Source organism: Tympanuchus pallidicinctus, unplaced genomic scaffold (genome assembly GCF_026119805.1).
Source record: "Tympanuchus pallidicinctus isolate F22 unplaced genomic scaffold, pur_lepc_1.0 scaffold15, whole genome shotgun sequence".
Taxonomy (NCBI): Eukaryota; Metazoa; Chordata; class Aves; order Galliformes; family Phasianidae; genus Tympanuchus; species Tympanuchus pallidicinctus.
Genome location: NW_026294669.1, coordinates 16116863 through 16143216, shown reverse-complemented (window position 1 = coordinate 16143216; position 26354 = coordinate 16116863). Strand labels below are relative to the sequence as shown.

General features: G+C 35.4%; 1 protein-coding gene across 1 annotated transcript in view; it reads left to right on the top strand.

Annotated features, from left to right (window-relative positions):
* The window catches only part of KCNH7 (potassium voltage-gated channel subfamily H member 7), a 210917-nt gene extending 189959 nt beyond the window's left edge, over positions 1-20958 (top strand). The window contains exons 14-18 of the mRNA XM_052674603.1: positions 2194-2293; positions 11227-11490; positions 15940-16108; positions 18414-18606; positions 19878-20958. Coding sequence (XP_052530563.1) covers positions 2194-2293; positions 11227-11490; positions 15940-16108; positions 18414-18606; positions 19878-20144 — 993 coding nt within the window. The 3' untranslated portion in view covers positions 20145-20958. The remainder of the gene's footprint in view (positions 1-2193; positions 2294-11226; positions 11491-15939; positions 16109-18413; positions 18607-19877) is intronic.
* The last annotated feature ends 5396 nt before the right edge of the window (positions 20959-26354 follow it).

Sequence of the window (26354 nt, the reverse complement as noted above, 5' to 3'; positions counted from 1 at the left end):
CTTACTCCTAGGAGACAAAAAGCATAGAAGAGACTTTTCAAATGTCATTAATTCTTCAGATGTGCAGGGATTTATTTCTCTTTTTTCCTACAGTGTCTCTTCTATGTGGTCTCCTTTGCCCAGAATGCATCTTCCAGCGTGCAGGAAAAGTAGAAAAATCCTTAGTGTTTCCTTATCTCAGGCTGAAGAAGTCAATCTGAACTGGGAAAAACAAGGGAAAGTTAGACCAGAAGGGAAGAGGGAAGGACTTCTTGGGCTCTAGAAAGTGTTCCCTAGAAATTTGTATGGTACACTAAGCACTGACCACCAAACATGAGTTACACTGCCCAACAAATGGCAAGTTTTCATTTCATTCTTTCTGAGCTTCTATCAGTTTGTGGGTTTTTTATCATACTTTTAAGGAAAAAGAGAATGAACGAGAAGAGGGTAACAGAATTTGACCTCAAAGACATTCCAAGAAACAGACAGAACTCTTTTTAAGTTTTGGATGGTAAATAACAGAAATGGCTTTGCTAATCATCTGTTGATCATTACCTTAAAAAGTATAAATAAAAATAGCTTCTGATTAGAAATGCCATTTTCTTCTTTTGTTTAGTCTTTTCTTCCATAAAAGATTGTTATTAAAATCTGAAAAAAAGACCAATTCTATTCTTTATTTTAAAATGTATTTCATTATGTTTATTGGAAAGATCATCATTATTAATTATATGGGAAATACAACACAATGAATTTATAGTCCAGGGATAAATGTAACTTAAAACTGTAAGTTCACATATTTGAAAGACTCCTTGAAGATAAATTTAGATTAATGATTGTGGTTTTCTTAGCAAATTTTTCCTTGCAGTTATAATACTATAATATTTTATCATTATTTTTCTAGATCTGAGAAAAAGGAAACAAATCACATTATGTTAGAAGACACAAAGAAAGCTCTTGCTACTCAGATCCCTTTAGAAATTTTTCAATTGATAATTCTTACTGCTGTGCCAGCTACTAAGAAAAAAATCAATAGACATCACAAACAGGAATGAACAAGCTGGCCCATGCCTCTGAGCCTGCATTTTCTCCAGCAATTCTACTTGCATTCCACTGACTGTCACAATCCAGAAAATGATTTCCAAAAAATGTGATGAGCACAATCTGATATAAAAAACATCACTCAGATGCAGATTTGGTATCTGAATAATATATGCTTCTGCCTTAACTTCTGCTCCTGCCCTCAAAATTATGTAAAGTGCCTTTTTCCTCCTGCAGTTATTCTACTAGAAACCCACCTCTTAGATCCCTTACTGATCAGGTTTACTGCATGTAGAGAAAGATATAAGAATTTACCATGTTTCCCTCTGCCTTTATCCCACAGTATGTTTTCTTGAGTGGTACAGGAAACCTCACTGGCACAGGGAAGGGAAGTACACTGAAGTCAGTGCCTTGTGTGTGTACACAAAGAGCGTAACTTGTGCTTTATTGGCTTATCCATAAATTTCCCTCTTATAAGTAGAAAGAAGAGTTAAATACATCCTGAATTCCTAAAGGCAACAAAAAGCACATATCTTATATTAATGTTTACAGAGAAAGACAGCATTATATTAAGCTATGGAAGTAAATATCTTAATGAACTGCATAAAGTTAAAAATAATGAGGAGTATACTGCCTGGTGCTTTTCAATCTTATATTTGTTGTTTTAAAATGAAACTTTATAATTAGTACCATACAATTAAATATCAATCTAACTACAATCAGCTACCACCTTACTCCTTGCAATAGTATGTATACATTCTCTGTTGAAGTGATTTGTTGGTGTGGTTTTTGGGTTGTTTTTTGGATTTATTTTCTCTAAACTTATTTAAAACACATCTGTACTAGAAAACTGATAGATGTTCAGTTCAGAAATTTATGATGTTCAGATATTAAGATGTTCAGTATTATCAGTTCAGAAAACTGATAATACAGGTGAATTTATTTATCAGGATACTTTTTCACATTATGTAGCAACATTGCCAGTTTTGCTCAATGTCAATATGAACTTTATAACATTAGCATTGACCAATACTATTAGATGGGGATGATGTAGACTGACTTGTGTAATACTGCCTTTCTTAAAGCTTGAACATGATTGAGTCAATCAACTATTGAAAACCTGCTCTCTTTATGTGGGACTAATCTGTCATTATGTTTCATCTTTCATTAATCAAGTCTGACATCGTAATAAGATCACAAACTACTAATGATACAAATGGAGATAACTGCAAACTGCGAAGACGGAAATTGTCCTTTCAAAGTGAAATAGAAAAAGGTAATTAACTTCATTTTTTACATTGGACAGTGCTGCTTCATTATTCATTAGTATTTCACTTGGTAATTCTGGGTACATTAGGGTCCTATGTTGGTTGTTACTGTAGCAGGTCTTGAGAATCCATCTGAGTAGTAAAAACATTCTGTGCATTGTCCCCTACATGGTTTTATATATCTAGAGGATATCAGTGTCAGCTTTCCATGACCTCTTATCCATCAGTGCAGAGCTATTCAAACATTAATCTACCCCACTATTCTTCAAATAAACACTATCCTTCAGATAAACATGTATGTGTATGTATGTGTGTGTATACATATATATATGTACCTGTACAAATACCTACATGTTATCTCCAGGCCATTATCCGTTTTCTGAAACATCATGTTTTAAAATGTTTGGCGAAACTAGTCTACTATATTATTTACCAGTAGTGTTGATTTTATTTCCTCAGGAAAGTACTTTGCTGAACTTTATGTTATGTGGCGTTTCTACCTGGTGGTTCTACAGTAGATTCCTGTAGTCAGGTTTTAATTCATTTGGGAATGCGTAAATGGTTGTACTGGAAAGAGTTCAGATTTCTGTGTTTGTATTCACCTTAGAGACTTTTGTGATTAATCCTTATGAAGGAAAATTCAGTGAAATACTAAACCCAGTCAGAATATTCAGTACTCCAAAATACCTGTAGCTGTGGTCAGACAGCAATAATAATGAAGAAAGCTAAATTTATAAAAGATTCAGAAAAGGAAAACACAGTTCCTTGGATAATTTTATATGGTCCAATGATTTGGACAAATTAATGTTTATACTATGCCACTTTTTCCTACTCCACAGTTAAATCCCAATCCTAAATGTAGCACAAAACCAATTTTGGATTTGCATTGTAGTTAATAATAAATGGGAACACTTTAAAGGTACATGGCAAGTATAAAGCTTGATGAAGAAAGACTTCAATCTAGAGAGTGGCTACTCAGAACAATGACATTGCCATTTGATCAAATAAACATCCTTAGGGCAAGAAGCCAAGACTGACACCAAATCTGTCAAGAAAACGTCCCCATGAAATATTCAATCTGCTCATCACTAAGAATCTGTTGACAGAGGTGCCCTGCCTGAATAACCTTCAAATTTCTTATGAGAAAACATATGCTGCTGTCTAGATATGATGGAAGTGATCTTCCATGTCATGTCTCCTGCAGAATTACAAATAGGCTCCTCAGGTGTCAGTGTGGTGCAAAGCCTCAAGATTTTATGATTCTCTCTCTCTAGATTATATTGAATAGTTTCTCTTAGGGACATTTGTTTACATTACTTTTGAGATAATATAATTATATAATTTCTCACAGTTTTGTCATTGAAAAAAAACCTTTCTTTGGGAAAGAGAAGACAAGGCTTCTCTACAGTACCTGGTAACTTTTGAGTTAGAGAGCAGCACATTTAAATTCCATCTAAGCACTGAATATGCTTTTGATGCACTGGTTTACTGTCCCGCTCTGGTCCTTGTTCAGATTCTTCGTATGTTCCCGCTGCCAGAGAAGGCACCTAGTAGTCATACACCTTTTGTATCACTTCTCTGTGGCCCATTCTATGAGGTCATAGAGTGCTAGATTTTACTACTGGATTGTAAAGTTCTATTTATATCAGCGTCAATATCTTTCCATGGAAGAGAGCTGCATCATACTTTGATCCAACATAATTAGACCATAATTGATAAATATTTCAGCACGATCCTGTAGAGTGCGTTAGAAGAACTGGAAAAGAAAGATCAAGTTCCTAAAAACAGAGCTGACAAAGCATTTCTGGTCAACATATTCTTATAGATAAAAAATATGTCTCACATAATGACTTCCATCATATTTTGATTTTGTAACTGAACAGACTACAATTTGAATAGACAAACAACATTCTCAATTTAAGATTTTGATATTTATAATCTCAATAAATTATTTATTTGTAATAATTATGGGGAAGAGGATTACCCGTTCTTTACTTCCGGTTATTGACCTATATTACCTAGTTTGGGAAAGCATTATTTTCGTCTTCAGTGTGATCATCAATGATTTTCTCTCTTTTGGAGTGCTAAAATGGGATTGCATTATCTCAGCCTTTAGTTCATGCTAGCCTGATTTGGACTTTGTTGCCATAGTAACTCTTTCTGCAGGAGTTTTGTCAGGGGTTAAAGAAAATCCACACAGCTCGTGCATCTGCAGTTAGTGCCACTACTTTTCCAATTCCAAGTAAGACGACCTCAGTCTACCTATTACATATTTCCATCATTTCTTACCTGTGTCAACAGAAATTGATCTTATCTGCTACAAATGCTCAATCATAGGCTCTGGAATTTGTCCAGAGAAAGGCAACGAAACTGATGAAGGGTCTGGAGCACAAGTCTTATGAGGGAGGTGGAACTGTTTAGCCTGCAAAAGAGGAGGTTCTGAGAGCCTCACTGCACTCTACAACTTCCTGAAGGGGGAAGGGGTTTGGCTTCTTCTCCGAGGCAACGAGCAGGACACGGGGAAATAGCCGCAAGCTGTACCAGAGGAGGTTTAGGTTAGACATAAGGAAGAACTTTTTCTCTCAGAGAGTGGTCAGACACTGGAATGACTGCCCAGGGAGGTGGTGGAGTCACCGTCCCTGGCAGTGTTCAAGAGGCGTCTGGTTGAGGAGCTACGAGATATGGTTTAGTAGCTTGTGGTAGCAATGATAATGGGAGGACTACAGGTTGGACTAGATGATCTTGAAGGTTGTTTCCAACCTTGTGATTCTATGATTCCATAATCATAATATTCTTTTAAAGGATCTAGCTTGTTCTCTGTTTTCCAGAAAGCATAAAACATTGCTCTGGATTTTTAGCTATAATCCAAAGGCAACATCATCCCACAGGCTCTAGCTGAGAGAATGAGAAAGACTCCAATAGAACTGTATTAGTAATGAGAGATTCAGGTAGCTAGCAATGCTTGATCTTGCCAGCTGGCTCTAGGAACTCATTAAAAGGAATTTTTATGTCCATAGATGTGATTTTAATAACCCACAAAAGGAAGTTCTTATGAAATCTTTTTACACAAATACCTCCTTCACTTGCTCATGTTAACACAGTCTGTAGCAATCAAGTGCAATATAAAATGCATGCTGCAAAGTTTCATTTTACGCATATTAACTCCCATTTTTGTACCCTCCTCTCAGCTTATACATTTAAAGGCTTGGTTTACAAATAGATGATTCAGCCAAGAAGTATTTTCTGTGTCCCCAGCAAGAAAGTAGGGAAGGAATTTGTTTTAAAAAAATAAATAAATAAATAAAATTGAAGCTCTTACTTAACTATTAAACTAATATATTTTGCTAATGAAATCCACTTGGGCTTAATTAGAAAAGAGTTTCTAACATTCACCTGGAGTGTCAGGTGGTTAAATGATCAGGAAGCAATTATTATCAGGGCAAGAAATATATAGCCTAGAACAAGATTTCATGTTCCTGAAATTTCACCTTCAGTGAAAAGTGTATGGTTGTCAGAGAACCCATCACTGCAGTTTTCCATCTGCTCCTATTATTTTTGTTTTTGATGTTACCACAGTGCCTAGAAGATACCTCAGGGAGCTTCCATAAGAGTCCTGTTTCTACAAGTTGCTCCCAGAGAGGCTGTCTCCAAATGTGTGCAAGCACACATACCAGTAGCTATCCTTTGGGATTTAAAAAAAAAAAAAAAAAGTACTCATAGTCCTATGGTGAAAATTGTATTCCTTTTAGAAGAGAATTCTAAAATTTGGCTTTTGACCTGAATCTCTTTTCAGGCGTACATTTATACTTCCTTATTTCTGATTTTTTAAAGTATAGCATTATTTCCTGAAAAATAAGAAATATCCTTCCGTTATTATCTAATTATCATTATAATCCCATTATAATGGGAGCTGACTACCAGTGGGGAAGGATCTCTTCTGGAGATGCCCTTCTCAGGAGTTGCATAGGATACCCAGGATATGGGTAAGCATTCTATCTATTCCCTTTTGGGATAATTACTGCTTAACTGAACTCTCTGGTATATTTCATAGTTATAACATCTGTACGTTATTGATTATACAGTTGCCTAATCTTTAGTTCAGGATACTGAGAGGAGATTTCAAGTATTTTCTACTGTTCTCTACTTCTCAAATCATCCATATCTTCACAGCGCTGAAATGAAATACATTAAAGCGCGTGTATGTTTACCAAGCTCTCACAAGCTTTGCTGTGACAGATCAGGAATTCAAACGTTCTGCCAGTACACTTCTGTTCCTCTACTATCACTGTAAGACCTACAGCAACAAAATTGGTCTTACTAAAATGATGGAATTTCACTTGTTTATATCTTTAGGTTCTCCAGTGAATTGTTCCCAAATTATGGATAAAACTGAAATTAAAGGGTTCTTTTACTATTAAAATTAGTTACAGAAAAATAAGATGTTTAGATTTTTTTATTATTGAAACAAGGAATTGTTTTAGCTTTCCTAAAATATCACCAGCAACCTACTTTTTACTAGGAATGGGAATATTCCTGCATTGATTTCTAGATAACTTTTTTTTATTGATCAAAAACCATACAGAAATTTTACAACGTGTTTTGTGAGTAGGATTTCCTAATGGTAAGTGGGATAATTAAGGGAATCAAAATGAGGAGAAATAAGAAAGGAGGAAAACACGTATGTGCTAAAGAATGAAAGGATTTTCTTCTAGGGCTTAGGTAGAAAGCTTATAGGCACTAAGAGTGAGGTTAGGCAACATGGAGGGCTATGGATATGCTGTACACCTTTGTAGTAAGATAATTCATGCAGTTAAAGCTCAAGTAGAATTAACGCTGGCCGGTACTGTGGTGGGCAATAAAAATGGCTTTTCTAAGTAAATGAGGCAGCCCTCATTTTATCACAAGGATTTGGTACTGTTGCTAAACAAATTATTAGTGAATGGTTGGAAAACAATGTTCAAATTAGGGATTAACCACTTTGGATTTTTGGACTTATTTGAGATTTTGCACCTTTCCAACCTGTTTGTGGTATTGTATTTAATGTGTTCTATGAAATGCCCAATCACCGACTTCAATCATTTGCTGAATTTGATGCATGAGTGGGCACGTGAAGCATTTTTCTGTTCCCTGACAAGATTACTGATATTTTTAAATTAACGAACAGACAACAAACAAAATTGCTCACTAGAAAATATTTTGTTCATATGTAGGAAAAACAGATTTACCATTGCAGGAATATTTGTGATTATCACGTAAGAAAAACCTAGTAACAGTTGAACCAAAATACTTGCTAGGAATATGAAGATCTGCTGAGTTTTTGAGCAGTCTCTCCTTCAAAGTCACAGTGTGCATTTCTCTTTACCAAGGGACTTACTTGGTGCAACATAAAATGATATGGTAGGATTTTTCAAAAGAATGGGACAATATCATAACTGCTGAACAGATTTACCATTATGCTGATAATTTTAATGATAAGGCTTATGTGTCTTATGGTTTGGGGTATAAATTGCTTTCTGTGAGGGTGAGGAAGTCATTCCCTTCATTTCTTCTGAAAAATTGATTTTGTCAAGGCATATTATGGGGCTTTATATTGGATAGCTGAAAAAGGGAGTAAAAATTTTCCTTCTTCTGATGCACTATGCTACACGGCTAAACTAATTAAGTATGACAAATTCAACTTAATGAAATTACAGTAATATTAAACAATGCTGTTCCACATGTAATATAGTAGTGGCATTTTCACAAATATTGTTGCTAGCAGAGTGATTTGTTAGGAGAAAGTATGTCTGGCTCATGCAGACTGCCACTGTTTGAATAATGGAAAACTTCAATGCTGCAGGCTAACTATGACACTCAAAAGAAATTCTGATAATTGTTGCAGCAAGCAAGATTTTATTCCAGTATTTCTGTGAGTCTGTCATAGCTGCTTTCCATTGCCCTCATGACAATCCTGTTTCTTTTCTTCCATTGCTGGTACAAGTGCAAAAAACACTAAAAATTACTACGAAGATGTTCGGAGTTCCAGACAGCAAAATATCAGATGACATTGCCTGTAAGATTGGCAGGCATCCAAAACATAACAATCTAAAGCATGTCCCGTAAAGAATGTAATGATGCTTGAACATGTTTAGTAAAGCAGGAAGTTACACAAATCAACTTTTGTAAAACAGTTTTTCTACTCCTTAGAATTAGAGAGTGAAAATTGCATTAGCAGAGAAGGAAAGAGGAAGCACTAAGATGAGGGGCTTTTTTTAATGATTACTCTTTTTTCCTGAAACAGAAGAGAAAGGAAAAGAAAGTATTTTTGAAACCTTGAGTATGTCTGCCAGAAAGTCAACTTATCCATAGGTACACATAAAAAGATACAAATTCTCATCTAGAAAATTCATTCCAAACCAATGACTGGATTTCATCTGAAGAGTAGAAACAAAATGGAGAAATTTACTCTGCAAACTAAGCACTGCCTAGATATGATTTGTAATATCTTATTACTGAGCTGCAGAGGCATTGCTGAATGGTTGAGCTGAGGTGCTGAGCTTGTACCTGCAGAGCTAAATACAGTTTTGTTCCATTTGCAGAATAGAATGGGATTATTGTACAGACATAAGAATCTCTAGCATCAGTCTTTTAAAAGAAAAACAGCTTATGACTTTCTGAATATAACCAAATGGCTACCATATAAAGCAATTGCACTAAAGCCAAAGATGCATATTTAGAAATAGATCATCAGGTTAAAAATATTCATTGATTTAAATAGGATTTTAATTTTTTTCTAATGTTGTGGAGTTTGTTATACCTGAACAGCATTTGGAAAAGAATATGCTCTGTTGATTTGTTATAGATGAAGACTAAATGCAGACACAACAGTTGAATTATCCTGTTTTACAGAAGGATAATTGCTAGCAGAATCTGGAATCTTGTTTCTAGGTATTTTAATATTCTTTGAATATGACAAATAAGATCTGCTATACTTGAGTTGCTATACTATTTTTTTCATTAGACTCTCCATGACCTCTCTTAAAATTAGTTCACTGGTTGATTCGTATTCCATAGGGTGCTCATTACTGTTAGTGCACAAAATCCCATGAACATAAAAAATTACCCTAAAAATGGCAATTTCAAGCTTTCATTATAAGGTCTTTTTCACAGTCAGCAGTGTGACTGTGGTTGAAGTTAGTCATGCAGTAAGTAATTAAGAAAATTTACTGTACTATGACTGCATGCATTTCACCATATATTTAAAGAAAAAAAAGCCTTGTGAGATAAACATTTGAATTTTCTTATGAAGCTTTCTTGTGTTTGTTTTTTTTTGTTTTGTTTTGTTTTCTTTTCTTTTCTTGCAGCTGGGAGATGTGTGGGGCATCTACCCATTCTGTACATCACCCAAAAGCCTTACCCTGTCAGACTATTAGCTTTGATGCCTTAGAAGTATCAGAGTGTTACCACTAACACTTACAGCTAGTAATTCTGCTTTACAGAAGCCAAATAAAGTTAGTTCAATGCAGAGCTGTTTAAATTGTTCCTAGAGACTCTAGAGTGTACAGTTACAGGAGAGCTGCCTTGGTACTGGTTTTATTTTGTAGGCCATTATCTGCCCTCACTGCTCATAGATGTCTGGACTCCTGCAGAGTGCTCCATACAAATACTGTATTCTCTTCATGTACAATAAAGAGAATTAGATGTGGCCACACTTTCATTTCAGTGCTGTGACCAGAAATCAAATAAATCTATGGAATATAGTAAATGTTGCATTAACCACTTCTGTAGTCTGTAAAGACTGCAGACATTCCATAAATATGTTGATTAGTAATTAGCACAAAGCAGATGGGAAATCATGCTGTCTCCCCAGCAAATTAATGCAAACTAGTTACAGTATTTATACACTGTTGAGACTACCCTGCTAAAAAGTGTTTTAAATAAATAGCAGAACTGGAATTATCTTGACATTTCAGTTAAAAATAGGTAAGACCAAATATTGAATTTGAAATTAGATTCAAGTTTATGCTGAAAAGAGATCAGGAGTTCTCTATATCCACAAATGATCATTCTTGTGTTTAAATTCTATTTCCTTCTTACAATGTCTTTTAAAGGCATGTGCTTTAAATCTGTACTTTTATTGGCCACCTGTTAAAACTACTGAACTTGCTGTTCCTCACTCCAGATCCTGAATGCAATTAATGAAAGCTTCATTCTGAAAGTGGCTGGTACTTTCCTACTCAATATATCTCAGCTTTTCACATACTTATTCAAAAGATTGGATGATCAAAACAAAATGAATAGCAGTTAATTCAAAAGGCTACGGAATTTGGTCTGTTGATGTCATTTTGAGATGATCTTACAAAAATAGATTACAACTTCCTTCTTTTTTTGCCAAGAGGATTCTACCTCCCATATCAATCCTCAATATAAGCATGCCAGTAATTTACATAGAGAAATATGTCCATATTAATCTATGCCAGCATTTTGAGGTTGAGCTGTGACCTTTGCTGGGAAAAAATAAACAGCAAAGACGCTTTTTATGTAGGTATAAATTAAAAAGGTAGTTTTGAAGCTGAGTCTGAGACCTATGATTATTTTACTGTCAAGAATGTGAGAAATACCCCAAAATGTGAGAAATTAGAAGAGGGAATTAAGTAATAAGTTCTATTTTTTTTTTTTAAGCATGTGTCTGGATTTATAATACATTGTTTTTGTGATAAAAGGCTTTCTCAAATGTTATCCTTAACTGGAATAAAACAGTGAGTAAATAGGAAAGTTGGTTTGATATAAGCAGCTTTTTGAAAATTAATTGTGATCCAGAGACTAGAAATTCTTACCATGTAAGTACAAATGTCTTTTGTGTCTTCAAAAGAAATATAGGTCTCCATCCTCCAATCAGAATAAACTAGAACACAAGTTTATAAACTGCATGTTATTATACATGGTTATTTCCATCTAACAGATTATTTCAAAGAGAATGGTCAGAGTGATCCTGAACCCACAGGGGACAACTCCAGATATTATCAATCTATTAAGAAACACTTTGAGGAGAAAAAAAGTGGCTCATCATCATTTGTGTCCTCCATTGAAGATGAGCAAAAACCCCTGTTCTCTGGGGTAGCTGATTACCCATCCATAACAGAGAAAACTACAGAGCTGGACTTTGAAGAAATGATTCAAGCAACAGAAGAAATACTTACTGACAAAAGAAGTGACTCTTGCAAAGGTAATATAACTGATACTTTTTTAAAAGTTTGCTTAGACATCTTTTTTGGTTTGATTATCAAAAATCATTTTCTTAATGATCCTATTATTTACGTAATTGTTACTTTTTTGTTTTCTGAAGAATAAACAATAATATCTATGTTAGATCAAAAATCAGCATTTCAGAAAAGGACTGCTATAGTTTGATGCAATGACAGTGGAAGCAGGTTACAGAACCTCGCAAAGACTATTCCAGGTTTTGTTAACAAATAATCTCCTAACTGAACTACCTTAGAACAGTCATGTAAACAAAATCTTTGAGATTGTCAACCAGTGCTTGACTTTACTGAGCACCCAAGGGTGAAAAGTACCTTCAAATCAAGAGAATATGCCAAGGTTGGGTGACGGTACAAAATCCTACTTAAAAAGAGTTAAATGAATTTAGAAGTTGTTCAGATAATTAGTTCCATTCTCTGCACTCATGATATACAACCAAAATTCAGTGAAAGTAGCTGATAATAGCTTGAAGAAATGCTATCGCATTTTGTTGTATATGTCAACATAGTGTTTAATAACAATCACATTTAAAATTGCATTGAATATGCTAAAATTTTCATTTTCTCATTGATGTGAATGGGAAATAATGAAAAGCCATAGATTAATGTATTCAGTCTTGCTGAAAGTTTGTTTGTAATTATTTCAGTTTGAAGGGAAGAATTACATACAGTTTAATACTGTCTTCCCCAGCAGTTTGTTTTGAGTCAATTTAATAATTTACTCATTGTTCAAGAAACTTTGAATTTTAGGTTAATTTTAAACTATCCTGATATAAATCAGGCCAAACAATATCTTTTTTCATTTTAAAGATATGAATGTATGAAATCTGGTCTCTTCAGGGTAGGGTCATATCAGTATGAACACGCAAACTTCATGCATTCGTAATACAATCTGTAAGCTTACCTTTCCACTACTGATAGCCAAAAATGTGTCCTGGAAGCTATAGCAACATTTTCCAAGGCAACCTACTGCAGATTTTATTTGAGTTAAATTTAGCATGTATAAAGGTTACATATTTTGATTAAGATTACATTCTTTTTTTCAGTCTGTTAACTGGCATTTCTGATAATGTGTGTGAAAGCTCAAATTCAATAAAATATGATCAGCTTTATGCTTTAGACTGCTATTAATTAGAGGTTGTTTATTTATAACTTGAAAGTAAGTGCAGTACCATATTCCACAAGAGATAAGAGTCTTTCTTACAGTGTATGAACTTATTTTATAATTTGAGTGCCAGTTAATTTCCTTTGTCATAAATCAAATGTTTATTTTAGTAGGCTATAAATACATATTCTGGGACAAAAACCATTTGTAATTTCCCCAGAATAACACACAGCATTGGAAACTATGGGATTTTACTGAATGATTTATTGAGTAAAATAGCCAGCAACTTGGTTTTACAGGCCGCTAAAAAGCACTGAAATATAAGACCAATATTTTTAGTTTCTATTCCACTGGTTTTACGACATCAGTTATAGCTGCAGCCATAGATGAAAATTTTAACCCTGATTTTTGTCATAAGATTGCTCCCTTTGCTTTGCTGAGAGCTTTCCAGGTTCCTTGGACACGAATGTGACACATGTGTACCCACTAAATCCAAATTACATGCTTCTCTGACATTGTTTTCTTCACCTTCTGTTGGCTTACGTGTACTGGGAACCTGAATATGCATATGTGTAGCCAAGACAAAATCTTTTCCCTTCCTTCTGTTCAGTGCATAAAATCAGTTATAGGTCATGTCATACGAAATCCAAATACTCTACAGCTCCAGGAAACTTTCTACCACCTGCTAATCAAACAGCACATAATATAATAAGCAGCTACTTCTGATTAAAAAGAGGAGAAAGTCTTCTTCAGCCTAGAGGCATGTAGTGAGAGCTCCCCTTCCTGGCTAAGTCTATATGAAATATAGGACTAAAAAGGAGACTTCTTTTTTTTTCCTTTCTTACTTTCTGTTTGTTTGTTGTTGTTTTCTTCATAGACTAATGCTGCTAAAAGATGTGATTGAAAAGGATTAGCTAATAGCATTTGGACAAGCCTCTCATATGTCACTCACACACTGTTTGTTTGTTGGGGTTTTTTTTATCTTCTTTTCTTTGAAACATGGCTCTGGTTGCTATTGTTTGCTTTGAAAAATTTCCCAAGTGTAAAATGAACATAACCTAAGTTGCATTATCAGCATGCAGTGCCAAAAGAAGTGTTAGGAGAACCCTGAAAAAAACACTCAGGAACTACTGAAGGATTGTGGGATTCACATCCAACAGCTCCTATGACTAAGGCTGACACCTGATAATTGGTCAAGGATTTTCTCCAGCTGTACAATGAAGCAGCTGTCTGAGCACAGTAAGAACATTTAATGTATTCTGTGATTTTTACATAGTTAAATAATTACAAGTATTACTCTAATGGGAGATGAAACTTTAGCACTTGTTCAGTACAATAGCCTTATTTTTTCCTGAACAGGAGGAAATCTCAGCAGAGAGGAGAATCTGAGGAGTCCAAAGCAATTTTTGATAGCATATGACAAAAGATTGATTCAAAGTAATGAAGGCTGAGAATCAGAATGGCCTGGGTTGAAAAGGACCTTAAAAGTCATCTAGTTCCAACCCCCCTGCTATGTGCAGGATTGCCAACCAGTAGACCAGGCTGCGCAGAGCTACATCCAGCCTGGCCTTGAATCCATCCAGGGATGGGGCATCCACAACCTCCTTGGGCAACCTGTTCCAGTGCATCACTACCCTCTGTGTGGAAAAACTTCCTCCTAATATCTAACCTAAATCCCCTGTCTCAGTTTAAGACCATTCCCCCTTGTCCTATCACTGACCACAGTTGTAAACAGCTGTTCCCCTTCCTGTTTTTATGCTCCCTTCAACTACTGGAAGGCCACAGTGAGGTTCCCTGGAACCTTCTCTTCTCCAAGCTAAACAAACCCAGTTCCCTCAACCTTTCCTCACAGGAGAGGTGCTCTAGCCCTAATGAGGATGAGGTGTAAATATGTATAAAAAGCACTGCTCGTCATGAATATGTCACCTGTAGGCTCTTCAGAGCTCACAGCAAGATCTTTATATCAGATAAGGGTAGAATATATATCCCATGATAAGTAATTTGTAGCTTTCCACCAGTTTGGTGAAAAGGAAAAACTGCCTGAAACAAAGAATGTTAACTCATTTAAAAATTCACAGAGGTATAAATTAAACAAATTGAAAGAGGATGAAAAAGTAGCTCAAACAGCAAAAAGGAAAGGAGTGCACTTCAGTTATTTTTGAAGTCAGTTGCAGCTGACTTCTTTGACCAAGAAGTATTAGGGACAAAATGGATTTGATTTGTGCAAGCAGGTACAGGCTGGAGCCTGGAATAGTCATAATCATTTTCTACAGAGGGCTGAATATAAATATAAATATAAAGGACTATACAAGGACTAGGTTTTTATTTACATGCATATAAAATATACAGGTTTAGAAGGGGAATTAAAATGAGCAATCTATCTGAAACTATAGTGAATCCTAATTATGCATTTGAGGATTTTTACCTTGAATTTACTGTCTGTACCTCAATCCAAAATGTTACCTATAGGTTGAACAGAAATATATGTATATATATATTTATGATGAAGCTCACTTTAGTATTTAAGTGATCTCTGACTGACCTATGCAAAATATTTCCTTCTGTTACAAGTCATAGAATATGAAACAAAATAAACTGGCACCCTTCATGCCATAGTATAGCACCAGTCTCTGAAACATGCTTTAGATACCAACGTAAGGGTTGGAGACTTGTGATGCTAAAACTACATTAGTGCAAATCTTTTTCCCTTTGAAAGTAATAACCGATTTAGCTTTGGTTGTTTGGTCTGGTTTGGAGAAATTCCAACACACTGTAATGCATGTCAAATGATGTAAAGTGCAATGTAGCAAGTTCTCCTTTTACACCAAAAAGCTAAACAGTAAATACACTACAATATAACACTCTAGGGCAAGAAAATAGGTTTTAGCCAGGCACAAAGATAGTCAAGTATATAATTTCATATATTTAGTTTAGAGTAAATATGTCTAATCTCAGCTTGAGAAAACTAGGGGTTTGCTGTTAAAAAATAAGTAATGACTTCTATTTCTTTAGTTTTCTTGGCAGAACTCTAATGATATTGACTATATAGAGCTACTTTGTATATGTTCAGCTTAAAATATTAGCATGTTGCTATCCTTATGTTAAAATTTTGTAATTTTTGGATGTCTCCCCTGTTATTTTTCCCTAAACATTGGTAAGGAATAAATACAGGTCGCACAAGTTTTCACCATATCAAGCTGTCTTCTAAGGTTTGGAGAAACACTTGTAAATGGGATGTTTGAGTCGTGCCAACCCTCTTTTACAGCATGTGTGTAAATCTATACTTTTCCTATATTTTATTTTTCCTCAGATATCACTGATAAAAGAAACTGGGAGGAACAGAACATGAGGGAATACCAAGACTCCCCAAGTCACTCAGCATTACCGCATGTAACATGGGGTATCTGTGATACTGAAAGTGACTACGTATATGGAGAAGTAGAGAATCGATTAGATTTACTTCAAGAACAACTCAACAGGTAAAAACAGAGATATTATAAATATATATATTTGTGATAAGGGTCTACAATTCAACAGATATCAATGATTCTACAGAAGGAATTAACTTGTGCAAGAGATCTCCAAAGGTATTTGTACCTTCCGAAGCTACAAAAAACCTGAGTTGCACATATGAATTCATAGCAGCCTAAGTATCACCTAAATTCAGCCTTCCTGACTCTTGGGAAAAAAAAAAAAAAAAAAAAACTATTCTAGGAATGCTGAGTACAAAATTTATAAATCACTGTCAGAGTAATTATATCACTCACTTCTAGGTACCCACGTTAATCACTCTGAATTGCCTTATAGAAGAGCATTTCTCATTATTTTTTGAGTGAGAAAATGATATTGTTACCAATAAACTAAGATTTAAATTGTTATGCATGTTATTAAGCTGCTTTATTTTTTAACTCTTCGTGTTTATAAACTCTTTCATGATTTCAAGATTTTGATCTTTTCTGGATCTTCTATGGATGCTATTATAGGCAATATTCTATCTTGCTTATGTCATATGTGGCTTGCTGGACTAAAAAGCAGGATCACTTTTTTCCTGTCTTTTTCCATGCCTTGGCAAATTAGCATGCTAACCAAATTGTTAAAAGGATATAGAGGACTGGAAAGCCACTGTACCAGGACTCTGGGCCTAGTGTTATCTCTTTCTCCTCTTTAAGCTCCTGTTCAGGGTGGTTCTGGGCCAAGCACTTAAGGTTCTCTAGTTTGCTTTTGCTTGTGTGGCATGATGGGGCCTGTTTAAATTGTGGAGAAAGGAGGGAGAATTTATATATAGAGTAGTGATGAATAAATACAATCAGTTAAACTCTTTGATTAGAAGTAAAGGGGAAAGCTTACAAAGTGCTGACAAAGTAAGAAGGAAGACATTTTATAGTTAATTCAAAGAAAGAGACAAGTGATGATGCAAGTCCACCAATGCCTAATCCATTATATACACTGAGATATTAAATCTCAAGTTTAGCAGACAGAAGTTCTGTGGATGGTGGCATGTTGCTGCAGTTTTTTCCCTTGTGACACAAGCATCATGCTTGTGTGAGATCAGCATATTTCTAAGTTGCAAACAATCCAAGGGAGATGAACAAGAGGGCAAGTAGAGCATGACTGACTAGCCTCTTGTTTTGTGTTTTTCACTACAAAAGCTGATGCCACAGAACTAACTTCTCGCAATAAATGAAGAAACAGCATCTTAAAAATACTTTGGGCATACTTTTCAGATTAATTTCATGTATGCTTTATAAATAAGTGACACAGATGATGGACAACACTAGAATGAAAGGAAAAAAGGTACCAAGCAGCAAAGATTCTGGTGAAAGCAAAAATCTGTCTCCACAGGATCATTTCTGCTTCTGTAGGGAATCCAGGTAGTAACATTCACAACGTTAAAGGCTACTGACAAAGATCTGTTTGCTCTTGTCAGAAGGTGAGTGCAGTACAGAAGGCTATGTATCCAAAGTGCAGTCTATTGTAGCATGCTTGTATCTTTCCAGCAGCTGAGGAGGCATTATGGGCATTACCTATTGCTGAGCTTGTCAATCATGGTAAGACCATTTGAAAATCATTTTAGTGCTGCAAAATTGTAAGAATGACATAAGCAGATAAACTATTTCAAAAGTCATATAAAACTTATGAAAAGGAAAATAAATAGAAAAGAGCTACTGAGTTTGAACATCAGAAATGCTGAAATTACTTACGGGGTCTGAATAAACTTCCACAGTAAAGAAACCTGGTCAGATCTTGTTTGTTTGTTTGTTTGTTTCTAAACTAATGATCTTGTAAGAATCTTTCATTTCTAACTGTGGAATTACGCTACTGTGGTTTTCTGCTTATTTCAGTGCATTCAATTAGAACTGAGAGTGTCAGAATTAATTGTCAGATATATAAAAATGTGTCCCATCCTCAGCCAGTACAAATCAATTTTGTTTTGATGAAGAGAGGAGTTATTCCTGTTAACTTCAACGGAAGATCTGGTTCCCTCTATTACATTCTCTTCCAAGTATAAGAGACAATAATGAACTCATTCTTAATGTTGAAAAAAAAAAAAAAAAAATCAGAAGCAAGCTGGCAAGTGTGATTTGTAAAGGAAAGGGAGAGCTAGCACGCTTTGGAAAGGCTCAGTACTCCCTCTTCTGTTCTTTCCTCTTAAGGCATGTTCATGTCACAACAAGAGCTTGCTTTATTAATAAGCTACAAGTTCCTCCTGAATACATCTGTAATCAGTATGTTAAAATACACCCAGTCCTGACCACATGTTCACCGATTTTATTATTTCTCTAGGCTTGAATCCCAGATGACTGCTGATATCCAAACCATACTGCAGCTTCTGCAGAGGCAATCAACACTCATTCCACCTGCTTATAGCATGGTGACTGCAGGTGCAGAGTATCAACAGCCAGCAATCTGGTTTACACAAAAGCTTCATCCTGTAGCATCAATTAAAACAGACAGAAGTTTCAGTCCTTCATCTCAGGTTTGTATATGTCCAATAAGATTAAAAGAGCCTTTTTAATCTTGTTAGTTTACTGGAGGAGGAAAATCACAACAATCTAGGTTCTTGTTAAAGAAAATGAAATTATTATTTTGATCTAGCATCTCTGCATTGAACTTTTGATGCCGTAATTTCAGAAACCACGTTTTCTGTGAGAGTTTAAGAGATTTATACAATGATCTTATAATCAGATCAATTAATGATCATGTACATCACCAAAATTAGCAGAAAATAAGTATTAGACACAAGAGCAAGCCATCGGAAGCATGAGACCTGCCTGCTTGGGTGTATCTGCCATAGGTCTTGCTCTTGAAGTCCTCAGAAACACGATAACTGAACAGGATGGTCATAAATATATGGAGGTAAGAGGGGACAAAAACCATGTTTAGTCCCTTGCCACTGACAGAAATCTGCTCATACAGAGCTGCCACATACCTACATTTTCCAATATATGTTTTCTACTCCAGTTCTGTTCAGGCAGTATTTCATTTTCCAAATTTGTTTGGAATTTCTCGAACTTAACAGTTTGGACAGATGTGGCAAGTTATTTCCTGACAAGCTGCAGCAAACAATCAGTAAATACACTGTTCTTAGATGTATCAAATACCTCACACATATGTTGAAGCACATACAGGCACAGTAAGCTCAACATGTCCAGAAAGCATCAGTTTGCATGCATAAGGACTGTTAGGACAGGACACATGCAGCACTTTTCAGAAGTGTTTGCCCACTATGCCAGCTTCTGCCCAAAACATATACATACCCTTGTCAGAACAGAAATACAGCAAGTCTGCATTAAAGCATCAGCAGGCACACTGCACAATTTGAATGGATTCAGAGTATAAAAGTGAAGAACTGAGGCCTGAGACTGGAATCAAAATGGTTTTAATGTTTGGACTGAAGCAATTCCAGAAGTATGTTTTAAAACCAGGAATTCAAGAATACTGAAATCCATCCTCTTAGATTGGGTCTCAACAATATTCAGACCTTGAGAAACAACAATATATGTGTATCTTGCTGTCATGTGAACACATCTGGGGGGGGATGACAAGATTCCTGCACTTCTACAGTTGACCAACAGAACTGCATTCAATTACATTAAATCAAGTGCTGTACCACATAAAAATACTTCAGCTTGCTGTTTTACTGTCAAATATGGTTTTCCAGCAACAGTCTGTGCTAATTTTCAGGAGAAACAAGAACCTAGAAGAGATTGATAAAATTATTGTCATCTTGTTTCTTCTCTTTTCCAGTGTCCTGAATTTCTAGACCTTGAAAAATCGAAACTTAAATCCAAAGAATCTCTCTCCAGTGGAGTACATCTTAACACAGCCTCAGAAGACAACCTGGCTTCCTTTTTAGATCAAGAACATGACCACTCTGCAGAGTGTCCCCCACAGCATCCTAAACCTTATCTCCCATCAATTAGGCACCCTTCCTTGCCAGAATGTTCAGTGAGCACTGTAGGAATCTTGAGTCTTCATAGGCATGTTTCTGATCCTGGTCTTCCTGGGAAATAATACTTTTATACTATAATTTCACATAAAAAATGTAAGTGCTTTTAATGGCTGTTTTTCCTTTTTTGTATTTAAATCCTCTATACTTGACTCAGGGGCTACAAGGAATATATATGCAAAAGTACTGTATATTTTCCTAAATCTGAAGCTTGTAAGCTAAAGTTGAGCAGTTCTGATGTAAATATATACGTACACACACACACTAACTGTATGTTCCAAATGTAAAACTGCCAGCATTCTGAAGGCACCTTATATTTTTATTTTTTATTAAGTAACATGCATGTTCTGAGATTACAGTTTATGTTGCATGGAGACAACCATTTACTGCTGTCACGAAAACAGTATTTTATTGTGGATATGTCTTCAGAGCAAATAGGAAACCAATAACAATAATTTACACAGGAAAAAAACTCCTACCTGACCAACCTAAACTCCAAGTAAAAACTTCTAGCTCACTTCTGAAAATTTGGGTTGACTTTCTTGTAGTGAGCTTTTCACAATAAATGGTAATGATTCTGCACCTAGAAAAAGAATAAGGTAACCAAGTCTTCTGGGTTCGAAACAATTAGGACTTAGAAAGCAGCCTCCTTCCAAAGCAGCTGAAGCAGGGCAGACTTTAATAGTTAGAAAACCTGCCACATGCTGGAAAGTATCACCACAGATCGCATCACAAAACTACATTAATTGAAAAGTTTGTTTCCAGTACTACTTCATTTTATTTTATTCACATCATAGAACTTAACTGTCATGAGCAGGCAGGTACTCATCATCTGTTACTCAAACATAATCAAATGCAATAAATCTGATTTCTATATAATACAGAAGACTGTGTTCCTTTTGTTCAATGCAAGTTATGAACAACCTGTAAAATTAAAAATTCGTTACAAACTTTTGTTTTACAATTATTAGGGTGGTTGTTTTCAGTTCTCTCTTTTTAATGCCTGGCCCATCCACAGTGCTCCCAGATAGAGTACATACGTATGTGGACACGCATACCACACACACGTTCCCATAGGTGTGCATGTGTGTAAATGATATATGTACATATATGTGTATGTATGTTGATATACACATGCATGCAAGTGTGTGTATATACCTACACTTACATGTAGGAGTATAGAGTTATATATATATATATATATATATGTATATATGTAAGATCACTTTGAGGAACAATTGTAAACTTTCTTATTACAAAAGAAGTAAGCTTAGCTTGTGTCCAAAGCTGACTACACTAGAATAAAATGATTTAAGGTCCATAGGCTTTAAATACAGTATGTACTGTATGTGCATAATGCTTTGTGAATACTTAGATTTAATTTTATTAAAATATTATTCTGCTTCAAATGTTGTGTTTATTTTAGAAGGAAATGGCCTTTTTATTACTGTTTTAAAATATTTTAAAATGTTCACATGATTTTCTAATTTGAAAGATTTAATGTGAAATCTCTCTAGGAAGAGAATTGATTACAGAAACGTGTGTAACCCAGTTAGTGGGTAACCACTGAAATTTTTACTAAAAATCCCTTTGCTCTAAACCAGTGTGCAGAGTAATGCAGTAGAGGTTATCCTTCAAATTAACAGATACATACATTAGCAGTCAGCTTAGAATAATACATAGCACTTTTAGTCATACACAGCAAGTAGATAAACATAAGAAGGCTGAATCTTCTCTCATTTAAAATTTGTGGGAGTGTTGAATTACTGAGCAAGGCTCTTCTTCATCTCTGTATGTAAAGATACAAAAATGAATTAACTCAAAACCTTTGTAAATTAGGAAAATGCAGTCTCTTTCATATACAGTCAAGTTTTCTTCTGCCTCATGATACTGCTGACTGTTGAAAGGTTCAAATCATTCAACACTCTGCTCTTACCTCTACACAACAATTAGAGTTCTTACTGCATAGTGCCTTGTAGGATTGGATCCCAGGTGACAGCATCATTGAGCCAGTTGGAATGTTTGCCTCCACATACGCCACTGAAACAGCACTGCTGAATAACAAAGTGAAATAGTTTCTGGGTTTTGTTGTTTTTATTCCTCAGTGTCAAGCATTAACAAATTCTTCTCTAAGTTTAGTAACTACGACTAGTATCTGTTACAAAGAAGAAATTAGCATTTTCTAAAAAATTATTTGTGGTTATACTACATTTAAAAGAAACCAGTAAAAATTAAAAATAAAATTAATGAAAAGAAGTATAATATATGAGCACTAATTTACAAAACATGTTTTGCTCAATTTAATGACCTTGAATTTTATATTTATGCCAAGACACCAAACAAAATAGTGGAGTAGAAAGCTGAGGAAGAGAAAAAGCAACAACTGTCATGATTGTTTCAAGTGAAGATACTTTACTCCATACTTTACTTCTTGTGTTGGCCTCCAAAGCTTTGTTCCTTCACTTCTCTTTGTCTGTATTTTTTGAAAAGAACAATCTGAACTGGATCAACTGAGGGAGACTTTGCATAATTACAGAAATTCTAAACTCCCTAACATACCTGCTACTGAGTAAAGAAACAAAACATGAAAGACGACAACTTCATTGGCTGTCCCTATCTGTTCAATCCCTGCCAAAGATCTGCCTTCTCAGATATCTTCTTCTCTTGTTTAAGTACAGTGAAACATACAGTGACCTATTGCTTTGAGCTTCTTTTCTTCTACAAACAAATACAAACCATTGTTTTTGGAAATACGAACAGCAAAATTTTTTTTATTTTTTATTTTTTTTCTGGAGTGCAGTTCAATTCTGACTCAGTAGAAATAGTTCTCAGTTATCCAACTAAAGCTGGAAATCATACAGGAGTTGCATACTCATATATCAATACACAGCTGTAACATATCCATAGATGCTTTCAGAACTTTGGGAGATGTGAATTTGGTCTTGCTTGAGCCCAGGAAGTCTCATCTTGACTGTTTACATTTAAAACTTGTGAGTAAAAATACCCATAAATTATAACATGTACATACAGAAAAGTATCCAGGAAACTCAAGAATAGCTACTATAACTGAAATATCAAAGAAATCAGGACAGTCACACTCCAGCTATGAGAATTACCATGCAGGCTATTCATTCCCACCCAAGCTGGCCTTGAATGCCTGCAGGAATGGGGCATGCACACTGGTTCCTCTGGCAGCCTATGCCAATGCCACTGCCTCACCATCACATCATTAAAATGTGTTTGATAAGGAAGACCTGTATGCCAAGTGCTAAGTATGCTGACTACTGGTTTGCTTTTTTTTTTTTTTTTTTTTTTTTTTTAAGTAAAAGTTATTTTGTTACGCTTTATTCAAACATGCAGCTGCTCCAAATGGTTGCAGTTGTGTTCAATAAAGTCTCTTGAATCGCTTTTCCTCTTTTTCCTCCTCTCTTTTTTTTTTTTTTTTTTCACACAACAAAAGAAAACATAAACACCATGTTCCCTATTTGTTTATTTATCTCTTACGTCATTATCACTAATGAAAAACAACTAAAATATAGGTGGATGCTCTTGTTTGAACTGTAGTATCTAGCAGCCATCTTCAAATAACAAGGAATCTGGTCTCACTTTCTAAATTCATATCAAATGTTTAATTAAAATATTAATTGTAAATTGTAAAATTGCTTCAAATCTGAAAACAACTTGGTGTGCAGATACTGGTATAAATAACTTTTAAGTACCATCTTACATACTTGGAATTAAAAAAAAGCATGCAGAAAGTCATGTCACTACTCTGAACCTAGCATTCCCGTAAACTTAACTAGGAATGATAACTTACTCATGTCATGCAGCAATCAATACACACATATACTACACTTACTCTAGACATCAATTTATTTTCTAGGCTGGAAAAAAATGACTGTAATAGAAGTTAACCAGCAAATAGTTTAATGGAAGAAAAATAAACAAGATCCAAGCATAGATCATAGATGCAGATCATCACTATGCTCAGTTTTATCAGTGATAGTAAAGGAGCGTGTCCTCAATCTTGTAACTGCATGAAGGCATCCTGATGGCAAGCTTACGTTTTCTCTTTGTATATCTATGTATAAGTAGTAGACAGAACTGCATTATTAATGAAAAAAACATTTTTCTTCATCTAGCTACTTGTATTTTTTTTAATGCTCACTTGGGAAGTTCTTTGATTATTAATGAATACAGAACATAGCTTTTCTCTTTGGAATGGAAATTAGATGGGCCAAACTAAAGTCTCCATTAAGGGACAAATTTGCCCCACTCATGCATTATTTATATTTTCTATATGAATCTTCACAACATTGTAAAATTGAAGATAGAAAAATTCAAAAATTTAATCTATAGAAATACTTCACCATTATGAGCTGAGGTAAATCCTGTTTGTATAACAGGATTTTGTAAATATAGTTAATATAAGTTTTATTTTGCTTCCAGAAATGATCTCCTGGAAAACTGTTAACTGCATATATATTCATTATTTCATACCACCATAAAAATTTATTTGCAACAAATGTAAATCTGCTCAAATAAACATATTACATTTATTTCAGTCATGAGCAACAGGATGTGAATATTTCATTTGTAACGGCACTGAATTCAGTCACCCCATTACAAGCACTACTAACAGGGATCCAAAAGGCCAGACAAGTTTCAGCATTGAAAATACCAAGCAAAAATTTCTGGAATTATATTTAACATAACACTATGGGAATAAAAAGAAAAGCAAGAGATTGCACAGGATACTGCTCACTGGCCTGAAGCACACAAAACAGAGGCACGAGATTAGATTGTTTCAGAAATTCCTATGCACAATAATTTCCACACGGCATACTAGGCACCATCTTCTAGGAAAACTGGAAGGTATGTTCATGTATAGCCCTTCTAACTTAGAAATTCAAAATGTAACTTCCATTTATAAGATGTGGATAAGGAAGCTGCCAATTGCTATCCAAGTGAGGCCACATTTTTACAAATGATTTTGATTGAAATGATTGATCCTGGTGAAATGCCTCTCCTTAAGCCAGACAATTCTGTTTATTCTGTAATTTTCTTTCAGAGAATTTTCAATAAACCACGGAGTGGGTTTACCATGTTAAGTCTATTCAGACTGTGATTTTAGTGATCCAGATAGTCATTGAAAGCTTTTGATGTTAAGCTGAACTCTTAAAAAAGAAAAAATTAAGAAAATCCAGATTTCCCTATGGAAAAGCCTTAGATGGGATTAAAGATTAAAGACTCCAACAATTCCAGCTGTGTACAACAAATATTATTATCTGAGCTTGCCTCACAATGACAAATAACTAATTGTAATTCTAGCAAGGTAACTTCAAAGTATCATAAAAATTGTTTAGATATCTAAATACACAGACAGCTGTTTAAAGATGTAATCTTAACGAACAAAGGAGGCAAGCACAAAGGTCTGGTGAGTTTAAGCAATCTGGAAGATACAAAACACCAGCATTCTGAAAAGTAGGCAACGAGCCCCGTAGTGACCACATTTAGACCGAGTTGCTAAACAAAGAATATTTCTGCTCATCTCTTGTGCTGCAGCCACACAATAATCTTTCCTTCTGCTCAAGGACATGTAATACAAACATCATCCAAATCTGACACAGCTGTGTTTGTGGTATAATCATCACTGTAAGGACTCTACTACTTTATAAAGGCCAGTACAACTTCAGACATATAGTGCATAGGCTACTCTGAAAGTAATGCCTTCTATTTATTTCCACAAAAACTACAACAAAGAGCACAATAACACTATTTGATGTAGCAAATTCTCCACCACAAAACATTATGTTTCAGCATAGTCATTTCCATTAGCTCTGCATTTTCACCAGCATACACCTCTGATGCTGAGGGCTGCAATAATAAAATAGGAGACATTACTTTCGGAGCAGCCCCGTACATCTTGTCCTTCCTAGAATGTTCTTTTCACACAAGTTCGCTGTTCACGACCACTGCAGGCTCCTGCCGGGCACAACGACCTACAAAAACGGTGCAATTTGTTTTACACAAAGGCAACAGCCACCTCCAAACTGTACTTCGTGATCTGTGCGGGATGCAGCCCGCGACATCAGCTTCACAATGCTGCCTAAGGATCTCGGAGCGAAGCTCAGCCGCGGGCCCCTTTGTACGCACGGCCCCCCTCTGCTCTCCCCGCAGAGCACACGCAGCCGCCGCAACAGCGGCAACCATAGCAACGCGGCGGCGCCCGCGCAGCCGCCATCGACCAGAACTGCCGTTGGGCGCGTGCACGG